The sequence below is a fragment of the Harpegnathos saltator genome, unplaced genomic scaffold (genome assembly GCF_003227715.2).
Source record: "Harpegnathos saltator strain DR-91 unplaced genomic scaffold, Hsal_v8.6 scaffold93, whole genome shotgun sequence".
In the NCBI taxonomy this organism is placed as follows: Eukaryota; Metazoa; Arthropoda; class Insecta; order Hymenoptera; family Formicidae; genus Harpegnathos; species Harpegnathos saltator.
The window spans coordinates 3327717-3342357 of NW_020230721.1; the positions used below are offsets into that span (position 1 = coordinate 3327717).

The 14641-nt window shown below is 39.6% G+C and overlaps 3 protein-coding genes and 1 long non-coding RNA gene across 5 annotated transcripts; 1 reads left to right on the forward strand and 3 right to left on the reverse strand.

Moving 5' to 3' along the window:
• Positions 1-6588: 6588 nt before the first annotated feature.
• Positions 6589-7910, reverse strand: LOC112590621 (hydroxyacid oxidase 1-like; the record flags this gene model as incomplete). The annotated part of the gene is made up of 6 exons (XM_025307714.1): positions 6589-6656; positions 6735-6846; positions 6950-7066; positions 7216-7348; positions 7452-7580; positions 7651-7910. Coding segments are annotated over 6 exons (819 nt in total), but the record flags the coding sequence as incomplete, so codon positions are not given.
• Positions 7911-8582: 672 nt separating this feature from the next.
• LOC112590630 (uncharacterized) lies at positions 8583-10685 on the forward strand. 2 transcript variants are annotated; one of them, XM_025307756.1, is made up of 4 exons: positions 8583-8938; positions 9051-9207; positions 9385-9503; positions 10457-10685. In XM_025307756.1, exons 1-4 carry the CDS (start codon positions 8758-8760, stop codon positions 10678-10680), a joined length of 681 nt encoding a protein of 226 aa, XP_025163541.1. In that variant the 5' UTR covers positions 8583-8757; the 3' UTR covers positions 10681-10685. The 2 variants fall into 2 exon arrangements, with proteins under 2 accessions (XP_025163541.1, XP_025163542.1); XM_025307757.1 differs by lacking the exon at positions 10457-10685 and adding an exon at positions 9747-10126.
• On the reverse strand, positions 9787-11089 carry LOC112590631 (uncharacterized). The gene is made up of 2 exons (XR_003114353.1): positions 10724-11089; positions 9787-10099 (listed from the first exon to the last, which is right to left on the reverse strand). It is a non-coding gene; the product is annotated as an uncharacterized LOC112590631 (long non-coding RNA).
• A 7-nt stretch (positions 11090-11096) lies between these two features.
• On the reverse strand, positions 11097-12045 carry LOC112590622 (protein ALP1-like; the record flags this gene model as incomplete). Its single annotated transcript, XM_025307715.1, has 1 exon — positions 11097-12045. A coding segment is annotated over exon 1 (933 nt), but the record flags the coding sequence as incomplete, so codon positions are not given.
• Positions 12046-14641: the final 2596 nt, after the last annotated feature.

Here is a 14641-nt window from a genome sequence, read left to right on the forward strand (position 1 = left end):
CATTGTACTTAATAAAGTAGTATGAACATGATATTGCGTTCATTTCCAATTTCACGTGATTCGCTTTTGAGATTTCTGAGTTGAGGTCAATATTTCTGCTCATAAAGCTGAAAAATCAATCACGCAAAGTTAATAAAAGTTAATAAATAAGCAAAACGTCATCTTCTCGTTACCTGATCCACTGTAATGCCGTCAATAATTCATATTGCAAGGTAAAAAACTATCACTAAATAATTATTATATATATGGAAGTATCAATAGCTACTGTCCAAAGAAATATCTCGCTTGTCCAAAGAAAATGCTCCAAAGGAGAGTGATAGCGCATCGAGACCACTGAGAATGATATTCGCGACACAATGTCGCCTAGGAATAAAACGAAGGGAGCGTGGACGTATTTAGACAATGACTAATGTTGCCAATAACACTTGCGACGACTAACCCGTCTGACAAACCTACATGACATATATATGTCACGTATGTATATATAAAGTGTGATTAAATTTTATTTGTTATTATTGCATATAATCTTCATTTTCTTCAGTTTCTAAAGCAATGCTAGTATCCCTAGAAAAGTGTAAATAAAGGAATAAATAATTATTATATTGCAATTGTATTGCATTAAAAAAAAGGAATTTGTAATATTTCGTTGTAATAATTTATCATTCGTATTATTATACATTTGTGTATAACATAATATAATATAAATTAAAGTTTACCAAGCAATGCACTTTCTGATTAAGTTTTATGAGGTTTTACTTCACGTTTTTCCTTTTGCCTTATACGACAAACGAATCGCGTTAGTCCCAGAAGCATAGTTTTCGTATATTGTTCAAGAAGAGAAAATAAAAACTTGTAGAAGAATAAGAATATCCATATCCAAAATAAGCTCCTCCTGAGACTTGAGTGACTCGTTAGCTGTGTCTTAAACACAGATAACAAATTAGAATGTGAGAATCTTTTTGAAAATCAGCCTGTAAGTGCATCACTTTCTGAGCTTTGTTATAAAAAATATAAGAGTATATAGTTATAAGATAACGATAAATATACTTATTTCTTTGAATTCTTTAATATTGTTTGAAGCCATTTTGATATAAATGAAGCAATTTCTGCATCGGTTCTTTGTTTGTTACAAAATGTATAAACAGTTCCTGTAATACAAAAATTTATGATTGAACATATTATATTAATTGTATATATAAATATATTGAACAAAATAGTAATCGTGTTAGAATGATATTGATCATAATAATCGTATTGATCATATTGTTCGTATTAATACCAATATATATCATGTTATTGATAGAAATATTATCTGCAATAGAAGTGCAACTAATTTTCAAAGAATATTCCTTTTAATGATGTAGTCAACAAAGAAAATAGAAATAAAATCTAGGACGACATTCAATCACGTTATTTCACGTAATCTTTTTTGTAATATGTTTTCCACTCTATTATGAACATATTTATCCGCATAAATTCAGGAATAATTATATCTCGAATTATTCTATATAACTTGATATATCTTTTAGTATCAACGTGAATGTGATACTACATGCATATTATTATAATAATGTCCCAATATTTATTGGCAGCGCTGAAAATATATCATTCATATTACATATATTGCACATTTTCAACACTCGTAGTGTTCCGTATGGCATGTACTGCCATGCGGAAAGCTAGCTAGCGAGCCGGTGCTGCGTGGCAGACGGCGTGGCCCGGTTTCTCGCAGGCAAGCGCGCGGTACTCCCGCCAGCGCCCCGCGCGTAGCTACTAGTGCTGACCGTGGCCGCTATGCAGCGCGCCCCACGATTCTGCTGCCCGCAGCCAAAATTCGGCCGCTCGGGGATATAACTAGGCGCGACGACACTCTGCGCGCCTTCGCATGGCCCAACGCCGATTGTGGCAATTCTTTGTACGACTTTATCACGCTTTTCGTTACCGACGACGTTGGTTTTTTCTAGGCTTTCCTAGAGTAGGTTCTCTTCTCTCAAAGGGATTCTTGGACCACCGCTCTAGATTCAACTTTGTTGAATTGGAGGCAGCGCCGCGATATACCCTTGCTGCTAAGTTTTGAGGTTATAAGTGGTTCGGATCTGGTGATTCCCAAATATTTGCGGCTTTGCCGTGGATTTCAGGAGCGGTCTCGTCCGCCTCCTTTTTAGAGCTCCATCTATTTCCCAAGTGTATCCGCGGGTTCTTGACAATTTGAAGAGCGGGCTCGTCTATCTCCTTTAAAGTTTCCAACTCGTCTATTTCCTAAATGTCTGCGGGATCTAGACAATTTCAACAGCGGCTTGGGCGCTTCCTTTAAAGCTTCGAGCTCACCTTCCCTCAAAGTGTCCGCGGGACTTTGACGATTTCAGAGCGACTCGATTGTCTTTAGAACTTAGAGCTCCCGTTTCCAAGTTGTTCGCGGGACCTTGGATTAGGTATGCTGATTTTTTTTACATTATTAAAGGTCTATTTGAATCACGGAGAAAAAAATCTTTAAAAAATCGGTGTATAAAGAATCGATTTCAGAAAATCGATTTGCATCGGTATGCATGTAGAATGAACCACTCATTAAAGTATATGATCTGTCAAATTTCTATACTTTAAGGTAGACCTCGGGTAATTCATATAAAATTTAATATGAATTAAAGAAATTGAACAAATATTCTTTTGGTTGTGTTGTGTGCGTGTGTGTATGTGTGTAGCCAGAACACGATAGAAAAAGGTCTTTAAATCTTTGTTAAGGATTTAATTAGTTTGATTAAACGTCAATCAAGGGTTTTAACATTTTAAACGTTATTAAATAAAAAAATCACGTTTACTATTATATATATATCATGTGTAGTAAAAAGAAATCCATTATTCTTGCATGAAATTGAAAGCTTTAATTACTATAGTTAGAATGATCCGATTTAGGTCAAATATGCGCCGTTTTGTTCGATAACTTGTTGCCATTTTGAAGGTAATTTCATTATGCCTCTCTCATAGAAGCCCTCGTCCCTATTGGCAAAAAATTGAGACAGTCGATTTTCACAAGCCTCTCTTGAAGCGAATTTTTCACCAGCAAAATTGTTCGCCATGGACAGGAACAGATGGTAATCACTTGGTGCCAGGTCCGGACTATAAGGTGGATGCATAAGAATCTCCCAACCAAGCTCCCGGAGCTTCTGGCGAGTCACTATCGATGTTGTGTGGCCTGGCGTTGTCCTGATGGAACACAATTCCTCTCCTATTGGCCAAAGCTGGCCGCTTCTGGGCGATTGCTTCCTTCAGACGGTCCAATTGTTGACAGTACAGTTCCGAGTTAAGAGTTTTGCTATAGGGGAGCAGCTCATAGTAGATAATTCCCTGCCAATCCCACCAAATACACAGCAAAACCTTCCTGGCCGTCAATCCTGGCTTGGCCACCGTTTCCGCCGGCTCACCGCGATTCGACCACGACCGTTTTCGCTTGACGTTGTCGTAAGTGATCCACTTTTCATCACCAGTGACTAACCGTTTCAGAAATGGGTCGATTTTGTTGCGATTCAGCAGCGATTCGCAGATGGAAATTCGGTCCATGAGGTTTTTTTGCGTTAACTCGTGTGGCACCCATACATCGAGCTTCTTTTTGTGTCCAGCCTTATTCAAATGGTTCCAAACGGCTTTTTGTGCAATCTTTAGCTCTTGGGCAATCGAAACAGTGCTTACATGACGGTCGGACTCGACAATGACTCGACAATGATTTTATCGATATTTTTGACAATTGGCCTTCCAGTGCGTGGTGCATCTTTGACATCGAAATTACCGGAACGGAATCGACGAAACCAAAATTGCGCGTGATTGGCTGTTACAGTATCAGGACCATAAACACTATTCACATTTTCAGCCGTCTGGCTTGCGTTTTCGCCTTTATCGAAGAAAAACTGTAAAATATAGCGTATTTTCTCTTTGCTAGTGTCCATCTTTGACGCGCGCTCAAACAAAACTGTCAGAAAAGTTTTTTTAGTACGAAATCTTATCTTTCTAACGCCATCCAATGGAACCCGATCGGACTTATACAACGCGAGATACAGATAACTAAAGCCATCTATTGGAAAAATAATGGATTTCTTTTTACTACACCTGATATATACAGGGTGAGTTAATTAAAGTGTTACAGATTTATATCTTGGAAATGAATAATTTTAGAGAAAAATGTTTCAGACAAAAGTTGTATGGTGTCAAATGGGACATAAGAAGGTATTATTGATTAGACCTTGGTTAGCCATTTGAAGGTTACGTGAAGGTCACCAACAATTTTTCAAACAGAATGCCCTACGTTTTTTAGTATATCCTTATAACGTATTTCAAGAGCTTTCCAAAGCACTAGAACAAAGTATTTTTTTGTTAAGTACATCCCGAGTTATGAAGCTTTAAAGTTGCAGTACCGCCGGCATTTTGCATTATCCAAGGTGTACCGCGTGGAGGTTGCACGGTCGGATTTACACCTCTTTGTATGTGTGTGTGTGTGTGTGTGTGTGTGTGTCTGTGCGTGCGAACACGCTCAAATGCACGCACGCACGCGCACACACACACACACACACATACACACGCACGCACACAAGAGGTAAATCCGATCGTGCAACCTCCACGCGGTACACCTTGGGTAATGCTAATGCCGACGATACTGTAAATCTGAAGCTTCATAACTCGGGATGTACTTAACAAAATACTTTGTTGTAGTGTTTTGGAAAGCTCTTGAAATACGTTATAATAATATGCCAAAAAAAGTAGGGCGTTCCATTCGAAAAATTGTTGGTGACCTTCACGTAACCTTCAAATGGCTAACCAAGGTCTAATCAAAATGATACCTTCTTATGTCCCATTTGACACCATACAACTTTTGTCTGAAACATTTTTCTCTAAAATTATTTATTTCCAAGATATAAGTCTGTAACACTTTAATTGACTCACCCTGTATATACGAGGGTGGTCTGATAAGTACTTAGCCTACAAAAGAAAAACGAAAATTTTGGAAAAGTGGCGATTTATTTCTCAACATAGTCTCCTTTTAACTCGATACACTTCACCCAGCGATGCTTCAACTTCTTTAACCCGTCTGAAAAATACGTTTTCTCGAGGTCTGCAAAGTAGGTCTCCGTGGCAGCGATGACCTCATTCGACTCAAATTTCTGCCCGGCGAGTGACTTTTTCAAGTTTGGAAACAAAAAGAAGTCGCACGGGGCCAAATCTGGAGAATACGGTGGATGGGGCAGCAGTTCGTAGCCCAATTCGACCAATTTGACCGTGGCGAGGGCGGAGGTGTGAGCCGGTGCGTTGTCATGGTGGAAGAGCACTTTTCTTCGCCAAATGGGGCCGTTTTGCTGCAATTCGGCATCGAATCGGCCCAATAATTCGGCATAGTACAGCCCTGTGACCGTTTTGCCCTTCTCCAGGTAGTCGATGTAGATCACACCTTGTGAATCCCAGAAAACGGTGGCCATCACCTTTCCGGCCGATAGGACAGTCTTCGCCTTCTTCGGAGCACGTTCGCCGGGTGAAGTCCACTGTTTCGACTGTTCCTTGGTCTCTGGTGTGTACCAGTGGATCCATGTTTCGTCGACGGTCACGAAACGACGCAGAAACTCCTTTGGATTGCGCTTAAACAGCGTCAAACACTGCTCTGAAGTGGTCTCACGGTTGCGCTTGTTGTCCGGAGTGAGCAAACGCGGCACCCATCGCGCCGACAGCTTTCTCATGCCCAAAATTTCATGCAGGATATGACCCACGCGGTCTTTTGAGATGCCTACTATCTCAGCTATCTCGCGCACCTTCAATCGGCGGTCTGCCAATACGAGATCGTGGATTTTTGTCATGTTATCCTCCGCGGTAGCCGTTTTCGGGGCACCTGGGCGTGGCTCATCAAAAACCGACGTGCGACCACGTTAAAACTCGTTAAACCAATTTTTGACGGTCGCCATCGAAGGAGAAGAGTCACCGTACACAGCATCCAAGCGCTCTTTGATTTCGCTGCGCGATTTCCCTTCCAAAAACAAGAATCGAATCACCGATCGATGTTGCTCTTTTTCCATTTTTCTAAAATCCGCGGACACGCCCGCTTCCACACGCGGTCAAAACAAAACTACGAGTCCGATTCGGCTGAAATTTCGACAGTAGCCGTCTACGAGAATGTACTACACGATAGTAAATTTCTCTTGCGATAGTGACGCCATCGGGCGGTGAGGCTAAGTACTTATCGGACCGCCCTCATATATAACCGCCAAATTATTATGGTATCTTCCTTGAACTATCCCTGAGAACCCTACAGAGCCAGGTCTTGCAATCCGGCCGTCAAAAATTTACCATACATTAATAAAGCGTCCGCTGTACCAAACGTCGCTTTTTACGATAATAAAAGAAAACAAAATTGATTAAGATTTTTTTTGTTTTTAACTTGCAATTTTTTTGACATATATATGAGTTATATGTATATTCAATTATGGTTATAAAAGTCAACTATAGATGATATAAACACGTTGTAAACGTTACTATATAAGTGTTTATAAGTGCACGTGGATTGATAATAGTTACTTATAAATGCTGTATTAATCGTATATTAAATAAAACTTATTTTCACAGACGAGAATAATAAGATTCGTGAATCACCATACCTGATATAACATCCTTTACAGATGCACATCCTGAAAAAAGATATTAAATTATCAAGCAATTAATTAAACAGAGGTTAATATGGATAATTAATGTTTGCTGTAACTTGCCAGTTAATGCAAAAGCTAGGTCGATCTCTTTTCGCATGAGTTCGAGAATCTCCTTGGCACCGTTTTCACCGTTATATGTCAAGCCCCACAGCATTGGTCTGCCAAAGAATACCTGAAGAATAGAATACAATTGGACAATAAAAACGCGGGCAATCAAATATATGCATATTCAATATGATCGAAATATTTTTTCAAGTCGTTCGATACATTCGTACCATTTTCGCACCCAATGCCAAGGCTTTAAACACGTCAATACCCTGCGTTACTCCTCCATCCATATAGACTTCGATTTTATCTCCTACACCTCTAATTATTTCTGGCAAAGCTTCTATCTATAAGGGTAAATTATCTCAATAACTTACATACTAATAAATCCTTAGATATTAATAACAATAATATTAAATTATTCGTTTAAAATGAACGTTTGGTACTATATTCAATATAACTTTTAAGTTGCTTTCAACATAAAAACTGGCCTGACCGTGGCTGGAACACTATCTATTTGACGAGCTCCATGATTCGACACGATAATACCGTTAGCCCCGCTTTCGACGGCCAAACGTTTATCTTTGACCGTCAAAATTCCCTTGAGAATTATCGGCAACTTTGTGATTCTATAATAATAAATCAATTATAATCAGTTCTAATCTCGATGAAACGCGATGTTAAATGTAGCGCTGTTCAGATAAGGAAAATTTAGAACATCAACGCGAATACCTTTTTATCCATTTCACGTCTTTCCAAGTGAGAGACGCGTCGAACATTTCGGTGACATATTTATTCAGGCCGGAACCGGTCTTTGCAGAATTTATTCGTTGCGACAAATCACCCTCGAAATTCGCAAATCTAAAGCAAAGCGTGATATTTGAAATTCACAAAGTTCTATCAGCCTTTTGCTCGTAAATGCGAAATATACCTTAGGTGACTCGGTAACGTAAATTTATTTCTCACATCAGCTCGTCTATCGCCAAATAACGGCGCGTCGACGGTGAAAATTAACGCTTTGAAGCCAGAATGTTCAGCGCGCCTTATTAAATTTAAAGTGACACTCCTGTCACGATAAATGTAGAGTTGGAACCAATTTATGCCATTGGGCACCGCTTCCGTCACTTCTTCAATGCTGCTCGTCGATATTGTTGACAGTATAAAGATTGTTCCTGCTGCCTGAGCGGCAAACAGACAAAGTGGAAATTATTGTCCGTTGAAGCCGTCATGCGAGAGAGGACGACGTAAACATTATTGCTAAATCAATGTGTTCGGGAATGCGGCCGATCCTGCATGGCGGGCGGTCTGGGTTCCCGGCGCCGTCGTTCTCGCAGTCGGCGAGGTGCCCGGTCTCTCGTAGGCAAGTGCGCGGCCGTCCCGCCGGCCGCCCGCGCCTGACAAGTAGCTCCAGCCGTGGCCGCTAAGAGGCGCGCCACCCGACTCCGCAACCCGCGGGCAAGAATCCGCCGGCCGGATATATCACCCAGCGCAACGGCCGGCGCGACGCCTTCGCATGGCCCAACGCCGATCGTGGCAATCCGTGGTGTCTGGTCTGTGCGACTTGTAGCGTCCGTCTTTTTACCAACGTTTCTCTCTATGCGTTCCTAGAGCAGTTTTCGTGCATAGTCGAGATTCAAACCAACGCACTCTACACTCTGCTGAGTTGACTGCGGTGCTAATATACCCTGCTGGGTTGAGGCTTTATGGTGAGAATCCACTTTAGCTTTGAGTTCGCCTCATTGCCACGAGGAGCGAACTTCAGATCGCCTCCGTGTGGAGCGAGTTAACTAAAGCTAAGACTCCATGCATGCGGTGAGCTGCGGCAAATGCTGCGGTGACCAATCAGGAGGGAGGCGCAGGTCCGGTTGCGGCAAGCTCCGGCATGCCGCACCGCACTGCGTTGCGATTAAAATATTTTAATTTTTCCGCACTGTGCCGCACGTCATACGTGCGTCGGATGAATTTTAGAACGCAAAAACTAGTGAATTTACAACCATCCTTTTTGTAGGTTACGTTATATGTCATATGATACACAAACATGGATTTAATAAGTGAGGACTATTCATGTACGGAATATAGTACTGAGGGTATCAATGAGTTAATAATTCATTATGTAAGAAACCGCCCACAATTGTGGGATTTGAATGATAAATGCTACCGAGATAATGGTCTGAAAAAAAAATTGTGGTGTGAGGTTGCCCACGAACTTAATATGACTGGTATGTATTATTATTGTGTTATTATTTGAATTATTAGTATATATTATTTGAAAATGTGTATAAAAACAATGTATATGTATGGATTATATATGGTTTTATATAATTTAAATAGAGGAATTTGTGAAGAACCGTTGGAGAAATCTTCGAGATCGGTATATAAAGGAGAAAAAAAAGTCTGTAACAAAAAGTGGGCAAGCAGCTGTTCATTTTGTACCATGGTCATTTATGGAACATTTACATTTTTTATCCGATACAGTGGAACCTCGCAAGTAGGTGTTATACTTTCTTCAAATGTGAAGTTATAATAATTTTATTGTAGTTGATACAAAATTTATGATATTAATTTTCGTTTTTATTTCAATAACGAATGTAATTGTCAGTTTTTCATTTTCATAAACAGTATGCTCTCAAGTAAAGTAATAACTGTTTAATAATGTCTCAATTAGGACTATAACAAACTTCGAAAGTTTAGAACATCCCTTATCTAGAAGCGATACATCACCAACATCTTTGGAGACTTTTCAATCTGAAGAATATATGTACAACATACAAGAAGAGTTTCAAGGTAAGAGGAACAAAAGATAGTAGTGTAAATAACTCTATGCTAGGATGTTATATGAAAGTATTTGAAACTGTCCTACAGTTTTTGTCCTACAGTTCCCCTGTACCTGTATCAACAATATAACTGTTATATTGTTGAGTAGGAAATTTTATTTATAAACAATTTTCTTTATAAAAGAAAATTGTTTTTAAGTAAAACATATTTTAATAAACATTTCATTACATTCTTTTAAACATTATTTTACAGACAATATGTGGGATAACATAAGACAGACAGAACAAACAGATTTTGTTCACCGCATTTATTAAATATGCCGTCTCGTCCTTCTAACAGTGCCTCTCCTCGTCCTAATAATACTTTGTCTCGTTCTAACAGTGCTTTGATTCGTCTTGATAGTGTCTCCCCTCATCCTAATAGCGCCTCCCTTCGTCCTAATAGCGCCTCCCCTCGTCCTAATAGCGCCTCCACTCGTCCTAATAGCGCCTCCCCTCGTCCTCATTATGCCTCCTCTCGTCCTAATAGTGCTTCTCCTCGTCCTGATAGTGTCTCGTCTCGTCCTCAGACTAGTCATCGAATGAGTAGTCATTCTCAAAATCAGCCTACAGCCAGCAAATGTGCAAAACGAAGTAAATTAATATTTTTATTAAATATATATTTCTTTATTTGTGCAAAATTGTACGGCATATTTAAATTACTTAATTAAGAATTAAACAGTTTGTTCAGTGCGTGTACATACATGCACTGTATAAATAAGATATTCAAGTAAATCAGTTGTAAAGTACACACACTGAACAAACTGTTTAATTCTTAATTAAGTAATTTAAATTTAATTTATTATATATATAGTTGATTAATGTGTTAAATTTACTATAAAATAATAATGATTTTATACGACATAATTGCAAAAATTTGATAAAATATATATTTATATTATTAATGTTTATTTTCTTTTTCAGCAAAAAGACAATTGTCTGAAACGGGTATAGATGCGGTTGATGAAGCAATTTTAAATTTAGTGGGAAAACAAAATTCGGCAGATACTATGAATTCAGACGATCTTTTTTATTTATCTATATCTCGGGATTCACAGCAACTAAACGTAAACGCAAAATTACGCTTAAAGACACTTGTATTACAAGTACTTTCTCAAGTTATAACAGAGGAACAAAATAAAAATTAATCGATTGCACTTTTATATTAATTATGTGTTTCAATCAATTTACCTTATGCCTGTTGCATGTATGCTTCTCGTTGAAAGTTTGGTAGCTTATTCCATTGCCAAGGTACATAACCTTCCTTCATAAAATAATCTGCGTATGTATTTCGTATTATCTTGGCATCATTTGCTGAGTTTCTTCTTATATTTGGTGCTAAATCTCTAAGTGCACCAGATGGTGCTTCGTTTCGCCATTGACCAGGTTCTACATTTCCAAAGCGATCTTCTTCATCTATAAATCCTACTGGAATATATTTTCTCTGACCAGGTAAAACTTTCAGATCTGAATCTCGAAGCCAATTGTGCAGTGCCACACAACTTTTAACTATATTATCTACAGTTGAAGGTGACGCTACAATTGGTCGTCGAAATATTCTCCACCTAGCTGCCATTACTCCAAATGTATTTTCAACTACACGCCTTGCTGTACTCAAGCGGTAATTGAAAATAACTTGTTTTGCACTCAAGTTAACACCAGGGTATGGTCGTAACAAATTATTCAATAATGGGAATGCTGCATCACCAACGAATACAGCAGGAAGGCAAATATTTGTACCTGGTAAGGCTTTAGGTACAGGTAATGGCAGTGTATTTGTCTCAATGCATCTTCCAAAAGCCAGATTTTGAAAAATACCTCCATCACTTTCTCTACCAGCAGAACCAATGCTTACATATGTAAAGCGAAGATTAGCATCAGCAACTCCCATTAAGACTGTGCTGAAAGTGCCTTTATAATTGTAAAAAGCTGATCCTGTATTTTTAAAACATTGTATAGTAACATGTTTTCCGTCAATTGCTCCGACACAATTTGGAAAATTCCATTTATTTTCAAAATCCTCTGCAATTTTGGACCATGTTTCCACACTTGGCGGAGGAAGTACTTGAGGTTGCAGTACCTGCCAAAGTGCTTTCGTTGTTTCTACAATTATCCGTGGCACAGTAGATTTACCTACGCGGTAGAGGTAATGTAGACTTATCATACTATCTCCAGATGCAAGATATCGTAACGTTAATGACAAGCGCAGTCCTGGATGCAACGGTTCCCTTGTCACATATATTTTTGAAATAATAGGTTCTATCATCGTTAATAATTTATCAAATTGATGAGGTAACATGCGATGAAAATTGAAAAAACGTTCTGTGTCACGTCGAAGTTCAAGCACAAGATTATCGTAAGCACCTTGAAGATAACGTTGCTCTATCATAGGATGAACCCACCATCGAGCTGTTCTCCGAATGACTTGTTCTTGCCTTTTTAATCGTCGTTTTCTTCGCAGGTACAATAGCAAAACAAGCTTTTCATCGCGATTCATTCTTATTTTATTATTTATTTCGATTATATTTTATTTTGTTAATAATTATGTTTTGTTTTGTTAATAATTTATTAATTCTATTTTGTTTTGTTATAATTTTTACATTGTTGTCACTCGAAGCGCTTTTATATACACAATACTATGGGCTGCGTTCCAAAACTCAACGAATAGAGTAACCATTGATTGACCAAACTGAAAGAATAATGATGTGACGCAACCTTTGCCGCGCATATGGAGTCGCTTTCCGCAGCCGTTTGCCGCAGCTCACCGCATGCATGGAGTCTTAGCTTAACTCTCTTTCCGAGCGCCCGTCGAAAAACCTCGGTTGTTAGGAACGGCGTTGCCGTCTACTTGAGAGATTTGCGAACTCTCTCTTGCCAAGTATCCGTCTAGAATCTTGATTCGTTCTAAAGCGGCGTAGTCGCTTCTTCGAGAACTCTGAGCTCTCTGTCCAAGCGTCTTCAGGGCCTTGGCTAGTCGTCCCGGAGCAACTGAGTCGCCTCTCGCGTGATACGAGCTCAGCACGTTCTCTTGTGCATCTCCACGCTTCTCAAGAATGTGGCAGCTTGCAGGCCGTTTGGTCCGGAAGGGCAGGCCATCCGAAACGACGGAGGTCGTTTCATTCTAACGCTCGTGGACGTGTCTGTTACGAGTGTTTCTCCGGTTTTTCGGCTCGGATTTACGACCCGAATAGGCCGTACGAGACCTGAGTTTGGTATCGTCCTTGACTCCGATCCTTCTGATAAGGGTGTTACGGCATCCGCGTATCTCCGCTCAGTTGTGAGCGGAGTCGCAAACACAATGTGAGAATAATCTAACAATGCCTAGGTTAAATATTTAACGTGTATCCAAGTTAAATTTAAATTTATTGCAAATTCACTCTCGCATCGAGTTTGTAAATCGTTTCACTTATTTTACTCCGCTTCAATTACCCGAGACGATTAAATTCGCAGAATCGATCATATTGTTACAATATTCGAGCTAATTTTAGGTTCTGTAACCGGTTTTATCTGCAATCATGCAACGATCTCACTCTGCTCATCCCGACTGCTCATCTCTACTGAAACCTACTCGCTGGTTCCCCGCTGCTAATGGAGGACACAGCGGATAGCATTGAGAAAATTTAAATAGCGATGTCTCGCTCTCTCCTGTGACAAGAGCGCGAGAAACTCGATTTCCACAGCAAATGTTAAAGTTAAGCGAAACAATTAAATTTATTGAATTGAACGACAAAAATAATTGAATTTCACAAATAAATAATATTGTCTTGTATTGGGTGAGTGCAAAAGTTCGTGCGGAGTTTCAATAGATGGAGTTATAAGCGTCGTAAAGTGTTGTCATTAATACTTCCATCTATATATTATATAACGTTGGGAAGGTGACGTCTTCAGCTGTTATTAAAAAAAAAATCATTTGTTTTCGTACAAACTGCTTCGAGAAATATCACTTTAAAAATGAGTATCGATAAGGTGCATTTACGGCATGTTATGCTTTACGAGTTTCGGAAGGGAATAAACGTTGCCGCAGCCGTAAAAAACATTCAGGATGTTTATCAGGATGAAGCACCAGCTAAACGAACTGTGGAAAAATGGTTTGCTAAATTTCGGCGCGGAGAATTTAACCTTGAAGACGAGCCACGCTCTGGTCGACCTTCTGACATTGATGACGATGTTTTGCGTACTTTAGTGCTCAATAATCCGCGAATTTCAACAGAAGAAGTTGCTACAGCACTAAACGTTGACCGATCAACCGCTTTTCGGCGTTTAAAAAAGATGGGATTCGATTTGAAGCTCGATATATGGGTGCCCCATTTGCAGACCGAGAAGAACAAAATCAAGCGAATTTCTGCAGCCGTTTCTTTACTCGGGCGGCTCAATAACGAGTCGTTTTTGGATCGACTAGTGACGGGCGATGAGAAATAGGTCCTCTACAACAATATTCAGCGCAAACGGACATGGAAACAATCAGGTGAGCATGGTGACGCAATGCCAAAGGCCAGTTTGCACCCGATGAAGGTGATGCTCTCTGTTTGGTGGGATTGCAAGGGCATAATCTATTTCGAGCTTCTCCCCGCTGACGAAACGATTGATTCAACAAGTACTGTCGCTAATTAAACAATCTGAATCGAGAAATAAAAGAGAAACGTCCGATTTTGTCAAATCGCAAGGGAGTCGTCTTTCATCACGACAACGCCAGACCACATGTTTCGAAAAAGACGCTGCGCAAACTGAAGAGCCTGAAATGGGATGTCTTAACGCATCCACCGTATTCTCCTGATATCGCACCATCTGACTATCACTTGTTCCGGTCATTGCAAAATTATTTAAATGGAAAAAACTTTGACTCTTTGGAGGCCTTAAAAACGGCGTCTCTTCGTTCTTCGAATCTAAACCGCGCAGTTTTTATGATCGAGGCATCCGTATGCTGCCAGAACGTTGGGAAAAGATTATAGAAAACGATGGAGAATATATCATTGATTGAATAAAGATTTTTGTTTGCCTAATCACTGTGTGACTTTTACTCACAAACTCCGCACGAACTTTTGCACTCACCCAATACATTAATTAAGTTCAGTCGCAATTAATCGCAAACACTGAACGACGATGAAACTG

Coding starts and splice junctions, on each gene's coding strand:
- LOC112590630 (XM_025307756.1), top strand. CDS start 8,758: ATGGATTTAATAAGTGAGGACTATTCATGTACGGAATATAGTACTGAG. Junction 9,208..9,384: donor GATACAGTGGAACCTCGCAA/GTAGGTGTTATA, acceptor TGTCTCAATTAG/GACTATAACAAACTTCGAAA. Junction 9,504..10,456: donor CATACAAGAAGAGTTTCAAG/GTAAGAGGAACA, acceptor TTTCTTTTTCAG/CAAAAAGACAATTGTCTGAA.